Source organism: Populus trichocarpa, chromosome 1, assembly GCF_000002775.5.
Source record: "Populus trichocarpa isolate Nisqually-1 chromosome 1, P.trichocarpa_v4.1, whole genome shotgun sequence".
NCBI classification, from domain to species: domain Eukaryota; kingdom Viridiplantae; phylum Streptophyta; class Magnoliopsida; order Malpighiales; family Salicaceae; genus Populus; species Populus trichocarpa.
The window spans coordinates 27,173,182-27,191,601 of record NC_037285.2 but is presented as its reverse complement, the minus strand read 5'-3'; the positions used below and the strand labels follow the sequence as shown (position 1 = coordinate 27,191,601).

General features: G+C 36.3%; 2 protein-coding genes and 1 long non-coding RNA gene across 3 annotated transcripts; 2 read left to right on the top strand and 1 right to left on the bottom strand.

The window, feature by feature from the left end:
• Nucleotides 1–1,955: 1,955 nt before the first annotated feature.
• LOC7465139 (ABC transporter G family member 15) lies at nucleotides 1,956–8,357 on the bottom strand. The gene is made up of 9 exons (XM_002298355.3): nucleotides 7,835–8,357; nucleotides 6,240–6,316; nucleotides 5,417–5,878; nucleotides 5,187–5,309; nucleotides 4,341–4,472; nucleotides 3,680–3,964; nucleotides 3,268–3,540; nucleotides 3,063–3,170; nucleotides 1,956–2,559 (listed from the first exon to the last, which is right to left on the bottom strand). Exons 1-9 carry the CDS (start codon nucleotides 8,133–8,135, stop codon nucleotides 2,203–2,205), a joined length of 2,118 nt encoding a protein of 705 aa, XP_002298391.2. The 5' UTR covers nucleotides 8,136–8,357; the 3' UTR covers nucleotides 1,956–2,202.
• A 6,102-nt stretch (nucleotides 8,358–14,459) lies between these two features.
• On the top strand, nucleotides 14,460–15,887 carry LOC112323355 (uncharacterized). The gene is made up of 2 exons (XM_024581281.1): nucleotides 14,460–14,961; nucleotides 15,088–15,887. Exons 1-2 carry the CDS (start codon nucleotides 14,460–14,462, stop codon nucleotides 15,885–15,887), a joined length of 1,302 nt encoding a protein of 433 aa, XP_024437049.1.
• Nucleotides 15,888–16,003: 116 nt separating this feature from the next.
• LOC127904683 (uncharacterized) lies at nucleotides 16,004–17,889 on the top strand. The gene is made up of 3 exons (XR_008057999.1): nucleotides 16,004–16,126; nucleotides 17,047–17,128; nucleotides 17,721–17,889. It is a non-coding gene; the product is annotated as an uncharacterized LOC127904683 (long non-coding RNA).
• The last annotated feature ends 531 nt before the right edge of the window (nucleotides 17,890–18,420 follow it).

Here is an 18,420-nt window from a genome sequence, read left to right as displayed (position 1 = left end):
TAGGTTGATTGGGAATAGAACTCTGTAACTTTTATTAAATCGCTTTCTATGGAGTTATCATATTATTCTAACTCGTGTTTAGCATGTTAATCCTAGTTGACACTTTTAATTTTCTTGTTTTTGTTTTATTTTTTTCAATTTAATTCATCAAAATTGAAAATTGAGATTTACAATTTTTTTATTTATTTTTTATATGGTTATCACGGTCTTATGGACAGAGTTGCAGGCTAGGCTAGTTGACTCGAGCTCTTTTTTCATTTTTTTAGTTGATTTTATTTTTAATTTCACCCTTCAATATTGGGTTGATTGGGAATTAGGCTTCATAAATTTTTTTTTCTGTTTGTATTCTATGATGTTATCCTAGTCTAATGATCCAGGTAACGGGTTTGGTCGGTTGACTTGGATGGTTTTTTATATCCTTTTTTAATTGATTTTGTTTTAATTACACCCTTCAACATTGAGGGTGATTGTAAATTAAATTTTATAATTTGTTTCGATTTACTGTTACCAGGTCTTATGACCCATGTTTCATGGGTTAACCTAAGTTGACTCGACTTATTTTTTAAGTTGATTTTTGTTTTAAATTTCATCATTCAATATTAAGTTGATTGAGAATTGGGTTTAATAAATTTTTTTTCTATATGGTTATTATAGTCTCAAGACCTGGATATCGGACTTGATAGATTAATTCGAGTTGATCTAAATTAATTTAATATGTTATCATTTTAATATTTAAAAAAAATATCTTATTGTATTTTTATCGGGTATTCGGATTTAATATTCAGTGATAAACTACTCAGAGTTAACACGTAAAAATTAACAAATTTACCAGCTGCAGCCCCATACACAGAGGCCGGGACAATCAGTGATGAAGATCAGCCACAGACATAGGGACTTCAATACAGACATAGGTCCTCTTCAATACATTTAATTCGGTCATAAGTTGGCAACTGCAGTGGGTTGCTTACCTTATTGGTTCATCTGACCAACCTGTTGGTAGTTGTAGATCGATGTCCCAAGTAGTTGCCACAGTGTAATAAATTGTTGATTTTGATAGTCTTGGAGACCTGTTCACCAGGGAGTGGGAGTTAGTTTACCACTTGCATGTCTTAAAGTTTATTTATAAAAGTCTCCTTCCTCGTGTCATGGATTTATTAACATCTCACTTCTTCCTTTTCTTCTCATCCCTTTAATTAAGTAAAACTCCACACTGTGTGTGATTTCTTTCTACTGTATGTGCACTGTGGACTCAAATAAATTCTAATGTGGACTTGCACAGTAGAATTTCACGGCTCTTAAGGCTTTAGATGAGGGTGTTTTTCTCTTTTTCTATTGATTTATTTGTCATCTTCATGGGTAATGAGAGGTGTTTTATTTATTGGTGTCAACGCGTCAGCCACTTCGTTATTTTTTAGCGATACTTGCGGCTAATTCTAGTGGTGTTAATCGTGCCTCCACCGCATTTTTTAATTTATCTTCGTGTTGTCTTTCTCTTTAAGTGATGCGTGTATGGTGATTCAGTCGGTTCCTTTTCCTTAAGGGTCTCGTGTCCAAGCTTTTTTTTTTTTTTTAACCTATATATTTCACAACTCATATGTACACATCTCAACTATCTCATTTCAATGGTTTGCCATCTCTGCAAGCACCTTATGTATAAAGGCCTTACTACCATTTTTTGGAGAGGTCTACACCGAGTCACTTGGACCCCTCGCATGAACCTGCACATTTTCACACACATGATTGGATATTACTTGTATCTCAAGAACATGCGATGCTTTTCAACGGTAAAAATGAGAGAAGGGGTAAATATAGTTATAAGCACAAATACCTTTCTTGATTTAATATGCTGCAAAGTAATTAATCCAGGACATTAATTTTAGATATGTAAGGATTAGATTATTCGGCGAGTCTAGAAAAGAAATTTGCATGATTCACAGGCATAAAGAAGAGGGAAAAAAATACAACTTGACGACAATACATATATAGGGTAACAGAGTATTAAATACAAGCTGGGCAATTTCCCATGTATGCTTTCATTGCATCCATCAGAAATAATAGTGATGAAGTCTTGCATGTCCACCTTCGACAGGACTACAATCTATCTTTAATTATTTGCTGCTGTGTATGCATGAACTTCGAGTTACAATAAGAGCAGCAGAATGTATTACAACTTGATTAGCAACTCGAGATTATTGGGGATTCCTAGTTGAGTGGAGAGTTAAGGCCCTCTTGAGAAGACAGCGAGTGGAGAGGCTGATGCCTGCTGGAAGAAAAAGATGGTGCTTTCCTGAAGGAAGGCCTCTTTTCAATTATTCGCAAAGTTCTCTTACTGTAAAGATCCTTAACGAATGGCAAAGCTCTCTCCTTGAGCTTGAGCACAACGAAGAATAGAATCCGATAGCATACAAGAATGAGATAAATAGCAGATAAATCCCACCACTTCGAATGATCTAGGGGGACGCCAAACATACGTGTGACAACAAATTCTCCAGATATTTTTGGCTCACCAGGTACTAGAGGCTCAAACTCAAGTCCGAGGAAATCATTCTTGTAGGCACCCTATATTTGCAGTAGAATAAGGAATGGGTTAAAAATCTACAATGTCAATATGTCACCACTCACCAATCCTTTTCTTTCAATCTTGCTGCTGAAGGAGATGAGGCTACATGCATGTGTGATTAGGGACAACAGATTGCGTAACATCTTTCTCAGCTATTCCTTATATTATGACATTCTGGATATGATGTTGTTATTGACATGCTTTTTGTTGCGAAACATAAAGCAGGTCCTGAGATGTTTTGCCCAACTTCTTCAAGAAAATCATTACACAAAGTCAACTTGCACTTCTATCTTTCTCAATGAGACAAGTAAAATCTCATCTAGAGGTTAAAGAAACCACTCTCCTTGTTCCTAACAGGCATTTCCAGTTGTAGATACACATTAAAATAAAATCCCATGCAGAGGTTAAACTATCAAAATTCCGTTAAGCATGATTATGGTTTTCTTCTAATGCCTCTCGACAATCATTCTTCACTATATGTATGAGAAATTAATAGAATTACCTGAATTCCCCAGGCTCCAAAATTGATATACGAAACTGGATAGCGCCAGAACGGTTTTGGAAGATCAGGCAGCAATCTGAAGAAACCAGAGGTCATCATCATGATCCCCTGCATGAGTAACCAGATTAGGTTAGTGGTCAGATAAATCAGATGGCCAACATAGAAATCAAAATGTTTAATGAAGATCGAAGTGTTTTGATCTTACAATGATTCCAGCCCCAGTAATCAGTCCCGTCAAGAAATTGGGGACCAGTGAAGCTACAACCATCATCAGGCTCTCTATAACAGAAATGGCGCCGAAGATATTGAGACAGAAAAATACGTAATGATTAAATCCCGATCGAAATTTCACCAAGTAAAAACATATGGTCCCGGTGAGGAGAGCGATCGTAACCAAGAACGGGAAAGAGGAGAAGTAATTGGACAGGATAAACACTGTAACCCCATAATAGCCATTAAGCTTTTCTCGATAAAAAACCTGTTATATATAAAAGAACAAGGAGTCAAGACCACAAATTAAGAATCTTTCTACCATGCCATCATCTTTTCACAGGCACAGATTTCTTCATGATTCTTCTTCTATCATTTTATCTTTTCTACATAAACAAGATCTTTACCTTCATTTCTTCAATGAAAGAAGGGAAGCCTCCAATAGACATAAAAGTCATGAAGCCAGTTATAAATCCCCCACAAGCTACCCTAGCCAAGATCGCAGTGTAGTCATGCCCAACATCATGATAGATTGTACCAACACAGATGGAAACAACTATGTAGATCACTATCCTTGCCCAGTAATATCCCACATCTCTGGACATGTTCACAAATGATCTTCGGGTCAGTGTTGAGAGTTGCTTTCGCCAGCTTGCTTCACTTCCACTTTGAGTTTCAACTTCCAGTCCTTCCTGCAATAGATGAGCTTCTTCAAGAAATGTTTAACAGACAGCAGCATTTAGCATGAACTTTCAAAAGGTGTTTTCATCAAACATGTTTAGAAGAGGCTACATTCAGTGATTATTCCTATTAGCTTGTCCATTAAAATTATTCAGAGCAGATAAGCAAACACGTCAAGCAGAGGAAATTTTTTCTTACAGCTTTTAATGGAAAATGGAGTGTAAAAGCACTGAGCTTTGAACAAGTTTTGGTATTAGTAATTGGTGCAAAAGAATAGCAAAGAACAGAATTGTTATATCGTGTGATGATGTGAGATTGCAGATCGACAGCATTAAATGACAGGAATGAAGTATTAGTGCTGCAAAATCTGAGATTTCAGTTGCTTACAATAGCTGATATCTCCTTAACCCTTGCTTTGGCCTTTTGCGCATAGTTCGAGCGCCTATATTTCTCAACAAGTCTTGATTTGATCTCTTCTGTTGCAAAACTCATCAAAGGATCTGCCGAGATAGGGACATCCTATAATTAAGACGGATACAGGACAGTTGCATCAGTCTTGCATGACAGCATGATTAACATAAACAAAAAGTGAATAAAGGCGTCCACAGGAGAATGTGTGTGTTTGTGCAGAGGCAGAATTCTGCTGGTCATACAATCTAATAAGTTATGTAGAGATACTTATCTTAGAGCAGAACAACTAAACTTGGCGCAACTCAGATTAAAGTCAAAATAAATATGCTCATTCGCACCATTTTGCTATATACATACATGGAAGCAACTTGTAATCAGAGTACTAAATTGAAAAACTTGGAAGTTCCAATTTTGAGCAACTTAATGTTCATTGTTAAGTAAAAGAGCAGTCATAATAAATACAGTTTAAAAGGTGGTAGTTTTGGGATGTCTGCTATGTACTTTTTTTCCAAACCATTTGCTACTTTCAGAGAAAAGAAGGAAAATTCCAGATGTTACTGTATGACTATGTTGGGAAATTATCATCCTATTGCTGTATTCAATTCCTCATTTGCCGGTAAATTGGCATACAGGACTCCCAACTTTTTTTTCCCTTTTTGTTTTTGGAGAGGAACCTGAAACAGCTTGCCAAAAGATGTTTAACATCTGTGAAATGAAATCTTTTACTCAGAGGCATCTTCAACACTGATATAAGTAACACGTGATGAGGAAGTGTTACTCAAAATACCACGTCAGAAGGTTGCAGTTGGAAGTGATACATACTCGAATTTTTTGAGATCCTTTCAGTGTAGCTGTTATAGCATCAAAGTCTGAATTTATACAGCGTAGAAAGTGATCAGAAGGATTCCTTCTTCTTGGACATGGAAAACCAGCTTCAGCAAAGAACTGTGAAGATGGATACCAATAATTAGATTGTAGTAAATCAACATGAGCTTGACTTTGTATTTCTAAGATCACGCATGTAAGTTTTATTTTCTCTAGTCTTCTCATACCTCTATAGCCATCTTTGCATCTCCAAAATAGACAGTTTCACCACCGGAGAGTAAGAAAAGATCATCAAAGAGTGCAAAAACTTCACTACTTGGCTGGTGAATTGAAGATATAATTGTCCTTCCATCGCGAGCTATATTTCTAAGTGTTTGAATTACGAAGAATGCTGAGGCACTATCAAGACCACTAGTAGGTTCATCAAGGAACAAGAGATGTGGCCTTGTGAGGATTTCTATTGCAATACTTAATCTCTTCTTTTCACCACCACTTATGCCTCTCAAATGCCAGTTTCCAACCATCCGATCAGCACAATCTTGGAGACCCATTTCCATGATCGTTCCTTCTACGACGCAATCAATCTCCTCCTTTCTCATCGTATTTGGAAGCCTTAAATTTGCAGTGTAAGTGATCGTTTCTCTGACTGTAAGAGTTCCTAACAACACATCCTCTTGTGTCACATAAGCCTGAAATTCAACACAGGAAAAGTACACGAGTGAACAAATTCTGTTAAGCTAAAATCATACTGCTTATATGGTCAAAGAATTAGTTATATGAATATTTCTTTTGTAGCAAGGTTTTTGAAGCTTATTATAAACTTGAAATATAAGAATTTCCTATGCTCGTGAATTTAGTGCTAAAGAACTCAATTAGCCAGTATTTTATCTCATTTTATTGGCAAGTCATAGGGTGAAACATGCTCATAGGAGAGTCAGCAATCCACATCTACAATGCCTTTTCAGCATGCAACTCATAAAATTGGCCATGTGAATAAGATTTGCAGATCCTATTGGACTTGTATGTGGCATATAGGAAGACAGTACTCACAACACCAGCGTCTAGCCTCCTCTTCTTTCCATTGAAAAGAACACTTCCAGTCATTATGACATTTCTTGACAGTCTACCTGTGGCAAGATCGATGATGAATGCTATTAGCAAAAGATTACACAAGTCAACTATTTCAGAACCACAAGGTTGAAAATTCAGGAAAACGTTTGATCAGCTATGCTGCTGCCAACATATTAACAAAGTACCTACGTAGTAACCAATCCCTTTATATTTTCTACCCAGTATAGGTATCCATGTCTATATTATATCACGTAGAGTGAAAATTATCAGCTTATTGATTAGTATTTCTTTTTTCTTTCTTTTTATCTTTTATTTAATGATCACTCGCTAGTTAATACTTCTGTAAATTACAGTTAAGACGAAGTCCCTTTGATCATTCCTCTGTAATTTTAATTCTTGGCACTCATTTCTTAATCTAAAATAAAATCTAAGTTCAAAATAACATCATTTTAAAATTAATAATATTTTAAAAATATGAATGGATTTTGACCGGATTATGAGTTAACTCGACATGAGTTTTTAACTCGATTGCACAAGATCAACTTCTTGTTTTTTGTGAAATCCAGCTCGGCCAGGTCTTGAGCCTTGCCTGATATCATAATAGAGCTAAGGGGTTGATTGAAATTAAATGCTGATATATATATATATCAAGGATAACGCTAAACTCTCAAGAAACAAAAACTTTAAATTTATCAAGTGGAGTAGTATTCTTTTTTTGTCTATCCTCTGTCTCTCCAGGAAATTGAACTGAAACTGATAATCTATCAAGAATCTACCCCTTAATTAGTAAAATCAGTTTTTTTAAAAGAAGTAGTGAGCACCAAGAGAGCTCTGATTTAGTTTTTATTTCTAATTTTCTATACAAGGTGGTCTTTCACTCCTGCTTGGCACATACATCTCGATAACCACTAACAAAGGAGGGAAACACTGTTCTTTTTAGAAGGGCAGCTTCTTCTTCTTCTTCCTCTTTTTTGGTGTTGTAAATTCGATCAAACATTACTAAATTATGGTCTGAATACTCTGTACCATGTTACTTGGTTAGTTTGATATAATTGAGGAAATTAGGCATGGATCTTGATAAAATATATTAGATTTGGCGTTTCCAAGTCAATGCAAAACTTTCTTGTAGAGGAAAGGGAGTATCTGTGGCAGTCTGGTCGAGCTTTCACATAACTTTCCATTGGCCCAAAAAACCTTTCTATAAAAAGAACAGTGCGTACCAGTAGTTGATAACTGGAGGCAGCTTGAGTGGACATGCTATCCCAATTTCCCATGATAAAACACACAATTTCTACACTTACATATGGACAGTACGAACTTCCAAGGAGGAGGAGTAAACAAATGATATATATATATATATATATATATATATATATATATATATATATATATATATTTATATATATGATTTTGTCCTGGGAGGCTGTTAAGACAAAGCAGACAGCCAATTTCCACCCAAGAAAGAAAAAGGAAGACGCTAGTCTATTGCCACAACCCGTATGTTTGTGCACATTTGTGAATATGTGTGCGCGTGAGAGGGAGAGTGAGCAAGGGATCCAAGCAATGAATCATACCTGCTAGTGAATCAAGAAGAGTGGATTTTCCAGACCCAGACGGACCCATGATAGCCATGATCCTACCTGGCTCAGCAAACCCTCTAAGTCCTTGGAGCAGCCTTCTTGTTGGACCATTTCCAAAATTTGGCAACACCACAGTTAGATCCTCCCACACCAAATAGACCCCCCTCTCCGCTCCACCTTCCGATGCCACCTTTTCTTGATACATGCTACTGCTACCACCATCACCACCTTTAGTACTAATACTAACACTGCTACTCTTAGCACTGTAACTACTACTCGCCACCTCTATCTCCATAGTGCCCGCTCACAATTTTCAGCTAGGAGTTAGTGGATCGAGGAACACGAGAGAAGAAAGAGGAACGTGCCGATTAATCTTGTACTAATCAATGGCCGGCCAGAGGAAAAATAACGATAACCGAACAACCAAGCATCAATGCTATATATGGACGTGGGATTAAAAGATCATTCAACAATTATGGGATAAGGATAAAAGAGAGATACGTAGAGAGTAAAATGGCTTGTGTTTAAAACAGATAGATTGGTGTAGGTGGCCAGTCAAGAAATTAATGCGGGTGCTGCTGCGAGACTGAAATGCGTGGTGCTGCTGTGACTCTCATGTCTCTTTTATGATGGTTCTTGTCAGCTTTCAAATTTAATTTTCATAACGATGGGATAATGACGGAAAGCTTGACACTGATATATTAATCTAAACTAGCCGTGCATGCTTCATCCGCGGGCGGTAGCTCTTGATTACTTTTTCCAGATCTAAGATTATGTTCATATATAATTTGAGTTAAATCAAAAGCAAATCATTCTTGTCAAATCCAAATCTTATTACTTTCAAGTTTGACCGATACTCCTCCGTAGAAATAATTGGAAAAACTGGGCCAGGGATCGACTGTATAGCAATAGATCTTTTCTTCTGGTACAAACATTAATTAATTGTGAGTTCAAAATTAAGATTAATTGTCTATAAAAAAGAAAAGACTAGTATTTTATTGAAGGCATAATTATTGCATTTCATTGCCTAAAACAATTATTGCATTTCATTGCCTAAAACAATCATCTCAGTAATAAAGCTTCAAGAATAATTTATTAATATTTAACAAATCTTCAAGCATAAACCTACATTATCTTATATTTATTTAGCCATTAAAATTTAATATCATATTAAAAAACTATTTCAGATATTTTAATAATAATTTTATGTTGTTTTTTAATACATTTAATTTCATTAAAAAGAATGCATGCAATAATAATTGACGACATATGCTATAAATGAGACTATAACTGATAACTACCTGCAAGTCATCTCCGTGATCAGCTGGTAGACAGCGATTTAAAGGAGGATTATTATTGCTAAATTCAAGGTTACTATATATCACATCCAACTAATCTGATGAACCCAGATTAATTTACTTCAAGAGTTGGAAACTTGGATACACAGACATGCAAACACTAATGATGTGAACGTGGCAATATATATATATATATTAACATGGATGTCCGGACTAGTTTGTGCGCATCTCGACTAATCCCACGAATCCTGAAATTAACGACCATGTAAATCTATTGTCCTGAGATTTGTGGAACTCGAACCGGTAACCTCCAGAAAAAAAATCTATGAGCTGACCAGTTGAGTTACATCTCAGGATATATATATATATATATATATATATATATATATATATATATATATATATATATATATATATATATGGTCTTTAGCTTTTTTTTTTTATGCGTTTTAATTTGGAAAATGGATTTTTTATCAAATAAATTTTATAGTAAATTATATTTCTAGAAAATGGATTATTCTCTGAAATTTAACTGTACCAAAGATAACAAGTCGAGAAATAATTTTTAATATTTAATCATATCATATAAAACAAGTTAGAAAATAAATTTTTGAAGTTATTAGCGTTTTAAAATAGTATAATTGCTTAAAATTATAATTCAGATGCATTGGTCAATTAAGATCTCTAACAATTCTACCAAGGAACAAGTCTCTAACAAAACATTTTATATAGCAGAGAAAAAGACGTTATTTCTTCCCCTTGGGAAATATACAGAACGCAGAAAGAGAAGAAGAGAAAAACTGGAATTTCTACATGCTTGACTTAAATCTTGCATTAAAGAATGATTGAATTCTATGTATTTTTTTGAGTTATGTAAGAGGTTTATGAACTTAAGAGGAGAAAATATATTAATATCGATTTAGTTATATTTCAGTAGCTAGCAAGGATATCAAGCTAATAAAATGCAATTTAAAATACAGTCTCCGCTAAACCTTTGCAAGCTAATTTTCTTTCTGTTAAAAAAGAGGATGCCATGATGGTGCCGATTGGAAGGGGCTTGCAGCCCATTTGACGAAGGGCTAAATGGGTTTATTGTCAACTTGGAGTGGGATCTGAGAAGAAACTTATATTTATTTAACTACTTTTATTATATTATATTATATTATATTATATTATATATATACAAACTCACGAAACATTGTGGATATACAGTGTATTTTTTAATAATTTATTTTGATATTTAAAATTTTATTTAATACGATTTAATTCTAATCAATGGTTAATTATTTTTTAGTTTAGAATCTCAATGTTGCCTAAAAATAAATCTAAGCTCATAAAGATAAATATAAACCGGTTTGATTTCTGGTTTGTGGACCTTTTGGGTATTTTGAGCTAATTGATTGGCTTGTGGGTGTTCCAAGGGTGTGTAACACCCTCAAATTATAATGTCATGAAATCTCAAACATTTCTTTACTAATGTCAAGTATTGAATAATATGTCTAAGATTATGAGATTATTTATTTATTTTATTTTATTTTGAAAATTTCGGCAGAGTTTCCTTTGTTTTCTGATATTACCAAGTTATCGACTAGACTTCATTCAATCACAATACTCAAAACTTCCACTTTAATCCAACTATCCTGGATCATATCCCATCTCATCATACAATATTTCACATAACTATACTTCATTGTATTTTCTCAACCTCACATCATCAACAAATAAAACATTAACTACAAACAATTATAAACTCAAAAGATTCATATTGAATTAATTATTACATTAATATGCTAAATATTCTTTTCGAATAATTTAATAATATTAGTTCCTTATTCATACCTTTTAAATGTATAAGTACCAAAAGCAAACATCTTCATTGTCATAACTCAATTCTGGGTTATTCCCCAAAATAATTTTTTTTTTAAATAAAGACAAAAAAATAATAAAGGCTGGCAACGTGGAGAAAGTAGGCCGGGAAATCAAGTTGCAATTTTTGGAGGAGATTCAAGACCTAGTTGCGCCCCATTATGCCTAAAATTGGAGAAAAAATGCAAATTCAATGTCAAATTAAATGATTATTGGACAAATTTGCATAAAAATTAAGTCCAATGACATAATTAAATTTTTAATAGGCCAATTTGATTTAATCATGGGCCAAATTAAATTTTAATTATGTTTAAGAATTAATTTAGGTCCAAATGAAGGATTTAATTAAGTGCAAGGATTTAATTATACTTTAAATGGGTCAAATTAATTTTATTAGATGCTTAATTGGTGAAAAATTAAGTTTGGGAGCCTAATTTGGATTTAATTAAGAATATTGGTATTTTAAGAGACCAAATTTAATTTTTATCAAGTTAATTAATTGAAATCAGGGGTCAAATTGCAAGCAAATTGAAGTTTTGGGGCCAATTAGGGGTTAAATTGACAAAATCCAAAGCCAAGGACAAATCTGCAAAAGGCGCCAAACTATAAGGGTTTAATTGACAAAATCCGGGGGTCAAATTGAAGAAATTGAAAGTTTAATGGTCAATTAGGGACGAAATTGCATATATCCGAGACAAAGGACCATATTGCAAACGACGCGTAAATCTGGGGTTAAAGTTGAAGTTACGCCGGGACCACATTGCATTAAATCAGAAGTTTATGGTCAATTAGGGAATTATATTGAAAGAAATTGAAAGCTAGAGGACTAAATTGAAAATCGGCAAAAATCCCTAATTTTAACCCAAAACGGCGCCGTTTACACGTTTAAAAAAAAAAGGGGAAGAGACCAGGCGACGCGTCGCCTGTTCTCTGTTCATCATCTTCCCCACGAAGTTGTCCGAGTAGCATATTTACAGGCGCATTTGATGCCTCGTTTGGCCCCCCAAATCGACAAAGCGTGCACCAAAATGGCCCCTTGAAACCCCTCTAGTCCCGAGAATTGTCCGGTGGGGCCTAAAAACGTCGAAACGGCTCCGTTGATTGGCCTAAAGTGGCCACCTTGGGCAGTCTGCAGCCTTGGACTGCCAAATTTGGCAGTTCGAGGTGCACACTTTGAACCGACGGCTTGGATTCTTTGAGTCGAATCAAGGGCTGAGACTTTTTCCCCGGCGAATACAAGATTACCCTCTTTCCACCCCTATAAATAGGAGCAGATTTCATGCTCAGAAGGGGGGGAAAATCGAGCTCACAGTTGGCCGAAAACAAGCCTTCCGTGTTCATTTTTCCTGCAAACAATCCTTTTTCTGCCTTCTCTCTCCACCGTGGCCTTCAGCCACCACCACCTTCATCACCTGGCTTCTCACCATCATCCCCACCTCCAGTAGCCATAAAACCATCTCGCGTGATAGTTGCACCACTTCTCTCCCTCTCTTCTCTGTAAAAATTTCCTCCTCTGCCATTGCGACTCCAGCAGCAGCGGCAACAGCAGAGGCAGCGGCCGCCACCTTGCCCAGAAGCTCTTTTCCTTCCCAAAGGCAGCCGGGGTAGCAGCTCTCTCCTCAACCACACCAACAGCTCCAGCCGTGAGCTTTCCTTCTCCTTTGCAGGACTCTGCTCCTTCTTCTTCCAGCCGTGACCAGTGCAAGCCGCCGGCCTCACCACCTCCAGTTTCACCGTGCACCACCAACCAGGCCGCCAGCTCCCTCCACGCCAGGTAAGCTTCCCTCCTCTCTTCTTCTTCCCTTCTATGTTATGTTGCATGGGAACAATGCAACGTGAATTAATTCACGTTGCACTATTGCGTGCAACTCAGTCATTGGGCTGTGCCAGTGACTGAGTTGCTTTGGGCTGGACCTGTTTTGGCCCAGCCCAGTTATCTGGGTCGGGTCCAGCCCATCCCTAAAAATAAAAGAAGAAGTATTGTGTGGGCCGATATTGGCCCCTCATTTTTGGACTGAGCTCAGCCCAGCTATCTGGGCCGGCCCAGTCCACATATGTTGTAATATATTAATAATATATTATATATAATATATTATTATTATATTTAAAAAATAAAACAAAAAAAAAAAAACAAAAAAATTCAAAAAAATTTCAAAGGGGCATTTTTAAAATATTTGTGATTTTCTCAAATATTCTTCTACCAAGTTTGCTTAATATTGGGTTGTATACTTACATTGTAAGATACAAATCCGGTATTAAAATACCCGTTTTTCTCCGAAATATTTCAAAAAAAAAATTCAAGAAAATATATATTTTATTGCATACGGCCAAATCCTAAAATTTTTCCAAGCATATTTCAAAAAAATTTGCATCTTTTTCATATTTAAAAAAAAATCCAAAAATGAATATCGTAACCAGTTTATGATTATCCATTAGGATTTGGCCAACACGTCAAAAATATTTTTCTAAGTTTTTGTTTTTTAGGATCTAGATGTAGACTTTAATATTTATGTGGTGTGAAATTACACGATAATGTACACCCTCAGGTATTAAAGATACAAAGTGTGAATAAATGCGATGCTAAAATTTAGACTTTAGAACGGTTAGGATTTGACCCGATAAGGTAGAGACTCCCTCATGAAAGGAGATCTGCCTTGAACCTTAGAAAAGACCAACGAATAGAAACTCGACCAAGAAAAACAATCAAACAACAATACAGCTTACCCTAGGTAGGGTGCACTGGGGTGATGCATCTTCCCCTTGCACAACCAGTCCCTTACTCAGACTCTCGCAGACCATAGGTTTCTAGTGACCATAATACTAGGTGGCGACTCCAACGAACCAAGCAAAACACAAATAATAAAAAATCGTTAGCCGACGCCGCGCGGGTGACGTGCGACAGAATGGTGACTCCACTGGGAAAAGCCATGTCTGGTCGGACTAAGCATTGATTGTTTGATTGTTTTCCTTTTGTTGGTCTTTAATTTTAGCTCGCGTTGTTACTGCTTTAGCATGCATTTTAATTTTACGAATAAACCTAATTATAGGTTAGGTGGAGAGTAGCGGTCTGCCTCATGACTTTCAGTCGGGGTTCAGATTCGTGAAACATCCAACTATGAACTGAGTGTTTACTCGGTAATGGCGGTCACAATGTGTCCCAACCATTCCTTGTAAACCCTTATACTGCCTTCACGTGAGGTGGTCACTGGGCAGTTCATAGACCCTTTTAAGACCAGGTAGAAAGCCTACCCATCATGTAATGATCTAAAACCTTCCTTCAGAGCATGAACCCCTTACATATTCATTTTGCATGAGTTTTTGCCAGTCATACCCAATTGTACATACATTTGCATCCACACACATACATCCATCCATTGTAAATAACATACATACATGCAACAGGTTGAAATATAGGTCCCCAAAGAGCCTATAACACCCGACTCCGAGCACAAAACATGGAAGGTGAAGAGCGTGCTCACCGTAACGCCCATTTCCAAGAAGAGTTAGAATCTCTGAAAGCAAGCGTGGCTCGCCTCACTAGCTTACTCGAGCAAACACTTAGAAATGCCTCTAGTGAAGGTCCTTCCAACCGGCCTGCTATTTTTGTTCAGCCTCCAACAACCGCTCAACCCGAAGAAACAATGAGTGAACATGGTCAAGAACCTCCATACAATCCAACTTTTATGCACTCAATGCCACCGACACCAGCCCCTGCGGTCATAAATCCATTTGTCAATGAGTCCCACAAGACCAAGTCATCCGATAACACTGATCAAAATAAGATGGCAGCGCTGGAAGCCCGAATCAGAGCCATTGAAGGGGTAGACTTGTACAATCCAGTACGGGCAGTAGAAATGTGTTTGGTCCCAAATGTGGTTGTCCCGAAGAAGTTTCGTGTTCCTGAATTCATCAAATATACTGGAACACAATGCCCCATGACTCATCTCAAATCCTACTGTAACAAAATGGCAGAAGTAGTACATGATGAAAAATTGCTGATGCATTTTTTCCAAGATAGCTTAAGTGGGGCGGCATTAAACTGGTACATGAGATCGGACAACACCAAGATCCAAAAATGAAAAGACTTGGTGGATGCTTTTGTCAAGCAATACAAGTATAATGTGGACATCACTCCTGACATAACCAGTTTGTCCAACTTAGAGAAAAGGGACAAGGAAAGCATAAGGGAATATGCTCAAAGGTGGAGAGACCTAGCTGCTCAAGTACATCCTCCACTCCTGGATAAAGAGATGGTCACTCTATTTGCCAACACGCTCAAGGACCCATACTACGAGCATGTGATGGGTAGTTCGGCCCAACAATTTACTGACGTTGTGGCAGTAGCTGAACGCATAGAGCAAGGAGTAAAGAGTGGAAAGAGTGGTAGAATCTCTGCACCTGTGGAGAAAAAGGGCTTTGAAGGTAAAAAGAAAGAGGTTGACCATGTTGAGGGTAGGAAGAATCCATTTCAAAAATACCACACTCTATCCCCTTCACCCCAAATTTCCAACATCAATCTCAACCCTACAAGAAAACCTGAGCCTCAAACCAAACACCAAAGAGTCCAAGAACAACTACCTCCATTACCGCTGCCCTTAAATGAGATGTACCGAAAGCTACTGAGCATCGGTTATATAGCTCCAGAACCCTTGACACCTCTGCAACCACCTTACCCTAACTGGTACAAGCCTGACCTCACTTGCGAGTATCATGCTGGTGCCGCAGGACACAACATTCATACTTGCAGTGCCTTCAAGAAGAGGCTCATGTATTTGATTAAAGCTGGATGGATAACCTTCGAAGGAACTCCAAACGTGAGTTCGAACCCTTTACCCAATCATGCTTCAGGTACTGGATCTGTAATGTTTTGTATTAAAAGATAGGAAATGGCAACAAGGCCCTTGAATGCTTAGATGTAGGAATAAATTAAATGAGGGGTATAATAGTAATTGTATAAAGAGATGATATATATAAATAGGAAGTAAAAAAAAAAAAAAAAGGAAAGAGGGATCTGAATTTTGAGAGAGAACCGGCAGGAGAGAAAGGGAGAAAGAAGAAGAAGAAGAGAAAAGAGGGAAATTATAAGGGAAATAGAAAGGAATTGAAGAGAATAAGTTTAAAGGTAAGATTTAGGTTGTTAAGTGTATAAATGTGTATTATTGAACTTTAATTTCAGTTTTGATGAATGTTAGGGTTTTGAAAATTTGTGTTTTGGGTTTAATTGATGAATTAAATTGAATGTTATAAGGTTGATTGTTATGGGTAATTGATTAATGAGTTGATTATGGAAGATTGTGATGATTTTGAGTTATGAATTGTGTAAATGGTGAATGTTGAGTTAGAAATTTGGCAAGAACAGTAGGTTTCTGTTAAAAATTCTGGGTTGGAGGTTGAAGATGACAAAATTTCGGTTTGGTCCCTCAATTTTGGAAAATTACAGTTTAGTCCCCAAACTTTGGAAAATTTGCAGATTGGTCCCTGGAGCATATTCCGAGATTCTGAACAGAATAACATATGAATTATGGACAGAATTACTGTATAGATAAGAGAATTTAACACTTTCAATTTAGTCCTCCAATTTGACAAAAATTACAATTTGACCCTAAAAATTTGGTAAAATTCCAGAATGGTCCTTGGAGTATAATGAGATGATCTGGACAGAAATGAGGACTAATTATGGTCAGAATTTCAGTATATTCATGGATTTATGATAAATTTCACTTTGGTCCTCCAATTAGACAAAAGTTGCAATTTGACCCTTAAAAATAGGATAAATTACAGATTAGTCCCTATCTGTAATACTAACTTTTGCAGATTGGTTTGATGAATAATTAAGGGTTATTTAGTAAATTATTATCAATTTTATTAGTTGTTTTTATTATGGATTAGATTTCGGGAAAACCGTTAAATGTTGGGTTTTTAGGAAAAATAACTAGTTAGTTCAAAAACATATAGGGTTATGGAATATACCCTTAGATAAGTGTATTAAATAGGTTATATATTCCTTTGAGTTATTCTTGAATATGCCTTCTTTGTATTCAGATAATCCTGATATTCTACCGGCAGGACGTCAGTAGGATTTTCTTCAGTATTTGCTCTTGGCTTCTGTTTGCTTTTGAGTCAGGTGAGTGGATAACTTTCCATATGCATGAGAAATAGTATAAATATTTGATTTGTTAATATGAATTGAATCATGCTTCTTGATAATATATATGTTGATTATTATCCTTATTTTGATAAAGCATGATCAATTATTGAATCTGAATTCTTGATATGAACCAGTATATATTTTGAATTGAATTCTGAATTGATAGCTCCTCATTTGATTGATGTCATGAGTTGAGCCTTGAGATATGAATACGTCTGTTTGATTATGATTATGAACCTATGGTATGTCAGTCAGAATACCCATGCTAACAGGGTAGTGTTAGTCTTTGTGCACATCGTATCTGAACCCTAGTTGGTCGGGGGAGTCACCAACATGTGTGGACTGATCATCCCACAGTACGGAGCCTCATGCTCATTGCATTTTGATTTTCTGACGAGTTTTACCATATGACATTCTTGTTATGGCCAATTTGAGAACACTTCCATAAGAACCTAAAGCCATACTTGTATATATATTTCTCATTGTTGTATTACCTCGTGTGTGTATATTGAACGTTATCTACTCACTGAGTTGTTGAACTCACCATCTCATTATTTATCCTTTTCAGGCTTATAGCTTGATAGCAGGTCACTTTTGTTGGACTTTCCGAACCTGCTCTTTTGGTTGTAATTTGTACATTTTTCTTTATGTCTAGTTAGTGCTCCAAAACTCCGAATTTATATTAACTCTTGTATTAAGACAATTCAATTATATTATGAAGTTGATTTTGTTATTAATGCTGCGTTGAACTCTGATTGAGTTAGGATAAGTTTGTGTGTAAGTTTGGGTTCGCATAGGTATGGAACCTTGGAGGGGAACCTTGCCTATGTGTCGGTCATGGATCCGGGATTCGGGTCGTGACAGGATCAGTAAATGCACTAAAGGCAGAATGCTCTAAAAATGGCAAGAGTAGGGTGTGAAAAAGGCAGTGTGCATTCTCGAGGATAAAAGACGACGTTATGCCACAAGATGGGAGGATGGAGCCTACTCAATTATTTCCTTTTATTTGATCATGTCTGTTTCAACCTGTTTTAGTTTTGTTGGCAATTTAGCTCATAATGCCACAAGACTTCCTCTGTCAAATGAGCCTTTCCTGTTAATAAAATCATGTGTTTTTCTGTGTTCATGATGTACATTCATGCAAATAATATACTGAGCACACCTTTTGTACTTACAAAACCACTGCACCAAGAATTCTTTGGTGTTTTTCCTTTTTTCTTCCCAAAACAATAAGCATGACCCCATGTTTTCACAAGGATTTTTGGGAA

Excerpts from the sequence above, each read along its gene's own strand:
- LOC112323355 (XM_024581281.1), top strand. The coding sequence starts at position 14,460 with ATGGAAGGTGAAGAGCGTGCTCACCGTAACGCCCATTTCCAAGAAGAG. Across the intron at positions 14,962-15,087 it reads GACTCATCTCAAATCCTACT|ACTTGGTGGATGCTTTTGTC; the intron begins GTAACAAAATGG and ends AAAAATGAAAAG.
- LOC7465139 (XM_002298355.3), bottom strand. The coding sequence starts at position 8,135 with ATGGAGATAGAGGTGGCGAGTAGTAGTTACAGTGCTAAGAGTAGCAGT. Across the intron at positions 3,541-3,679 it reads CTTTCATTGAAGAAATGAAG|GTTTTTTATCGAGAAAAGCT; the intron begins GTAAAGATCTTG and ends TATATATAACAG. Across the intron at positions 2,560-3,062 it reads TTGGAGCCTGGGGAATTCAG|GGTGCCTACAAGAATGATTT; the intron begins GTAATTCTATTA and ends CTGCAAATATAG.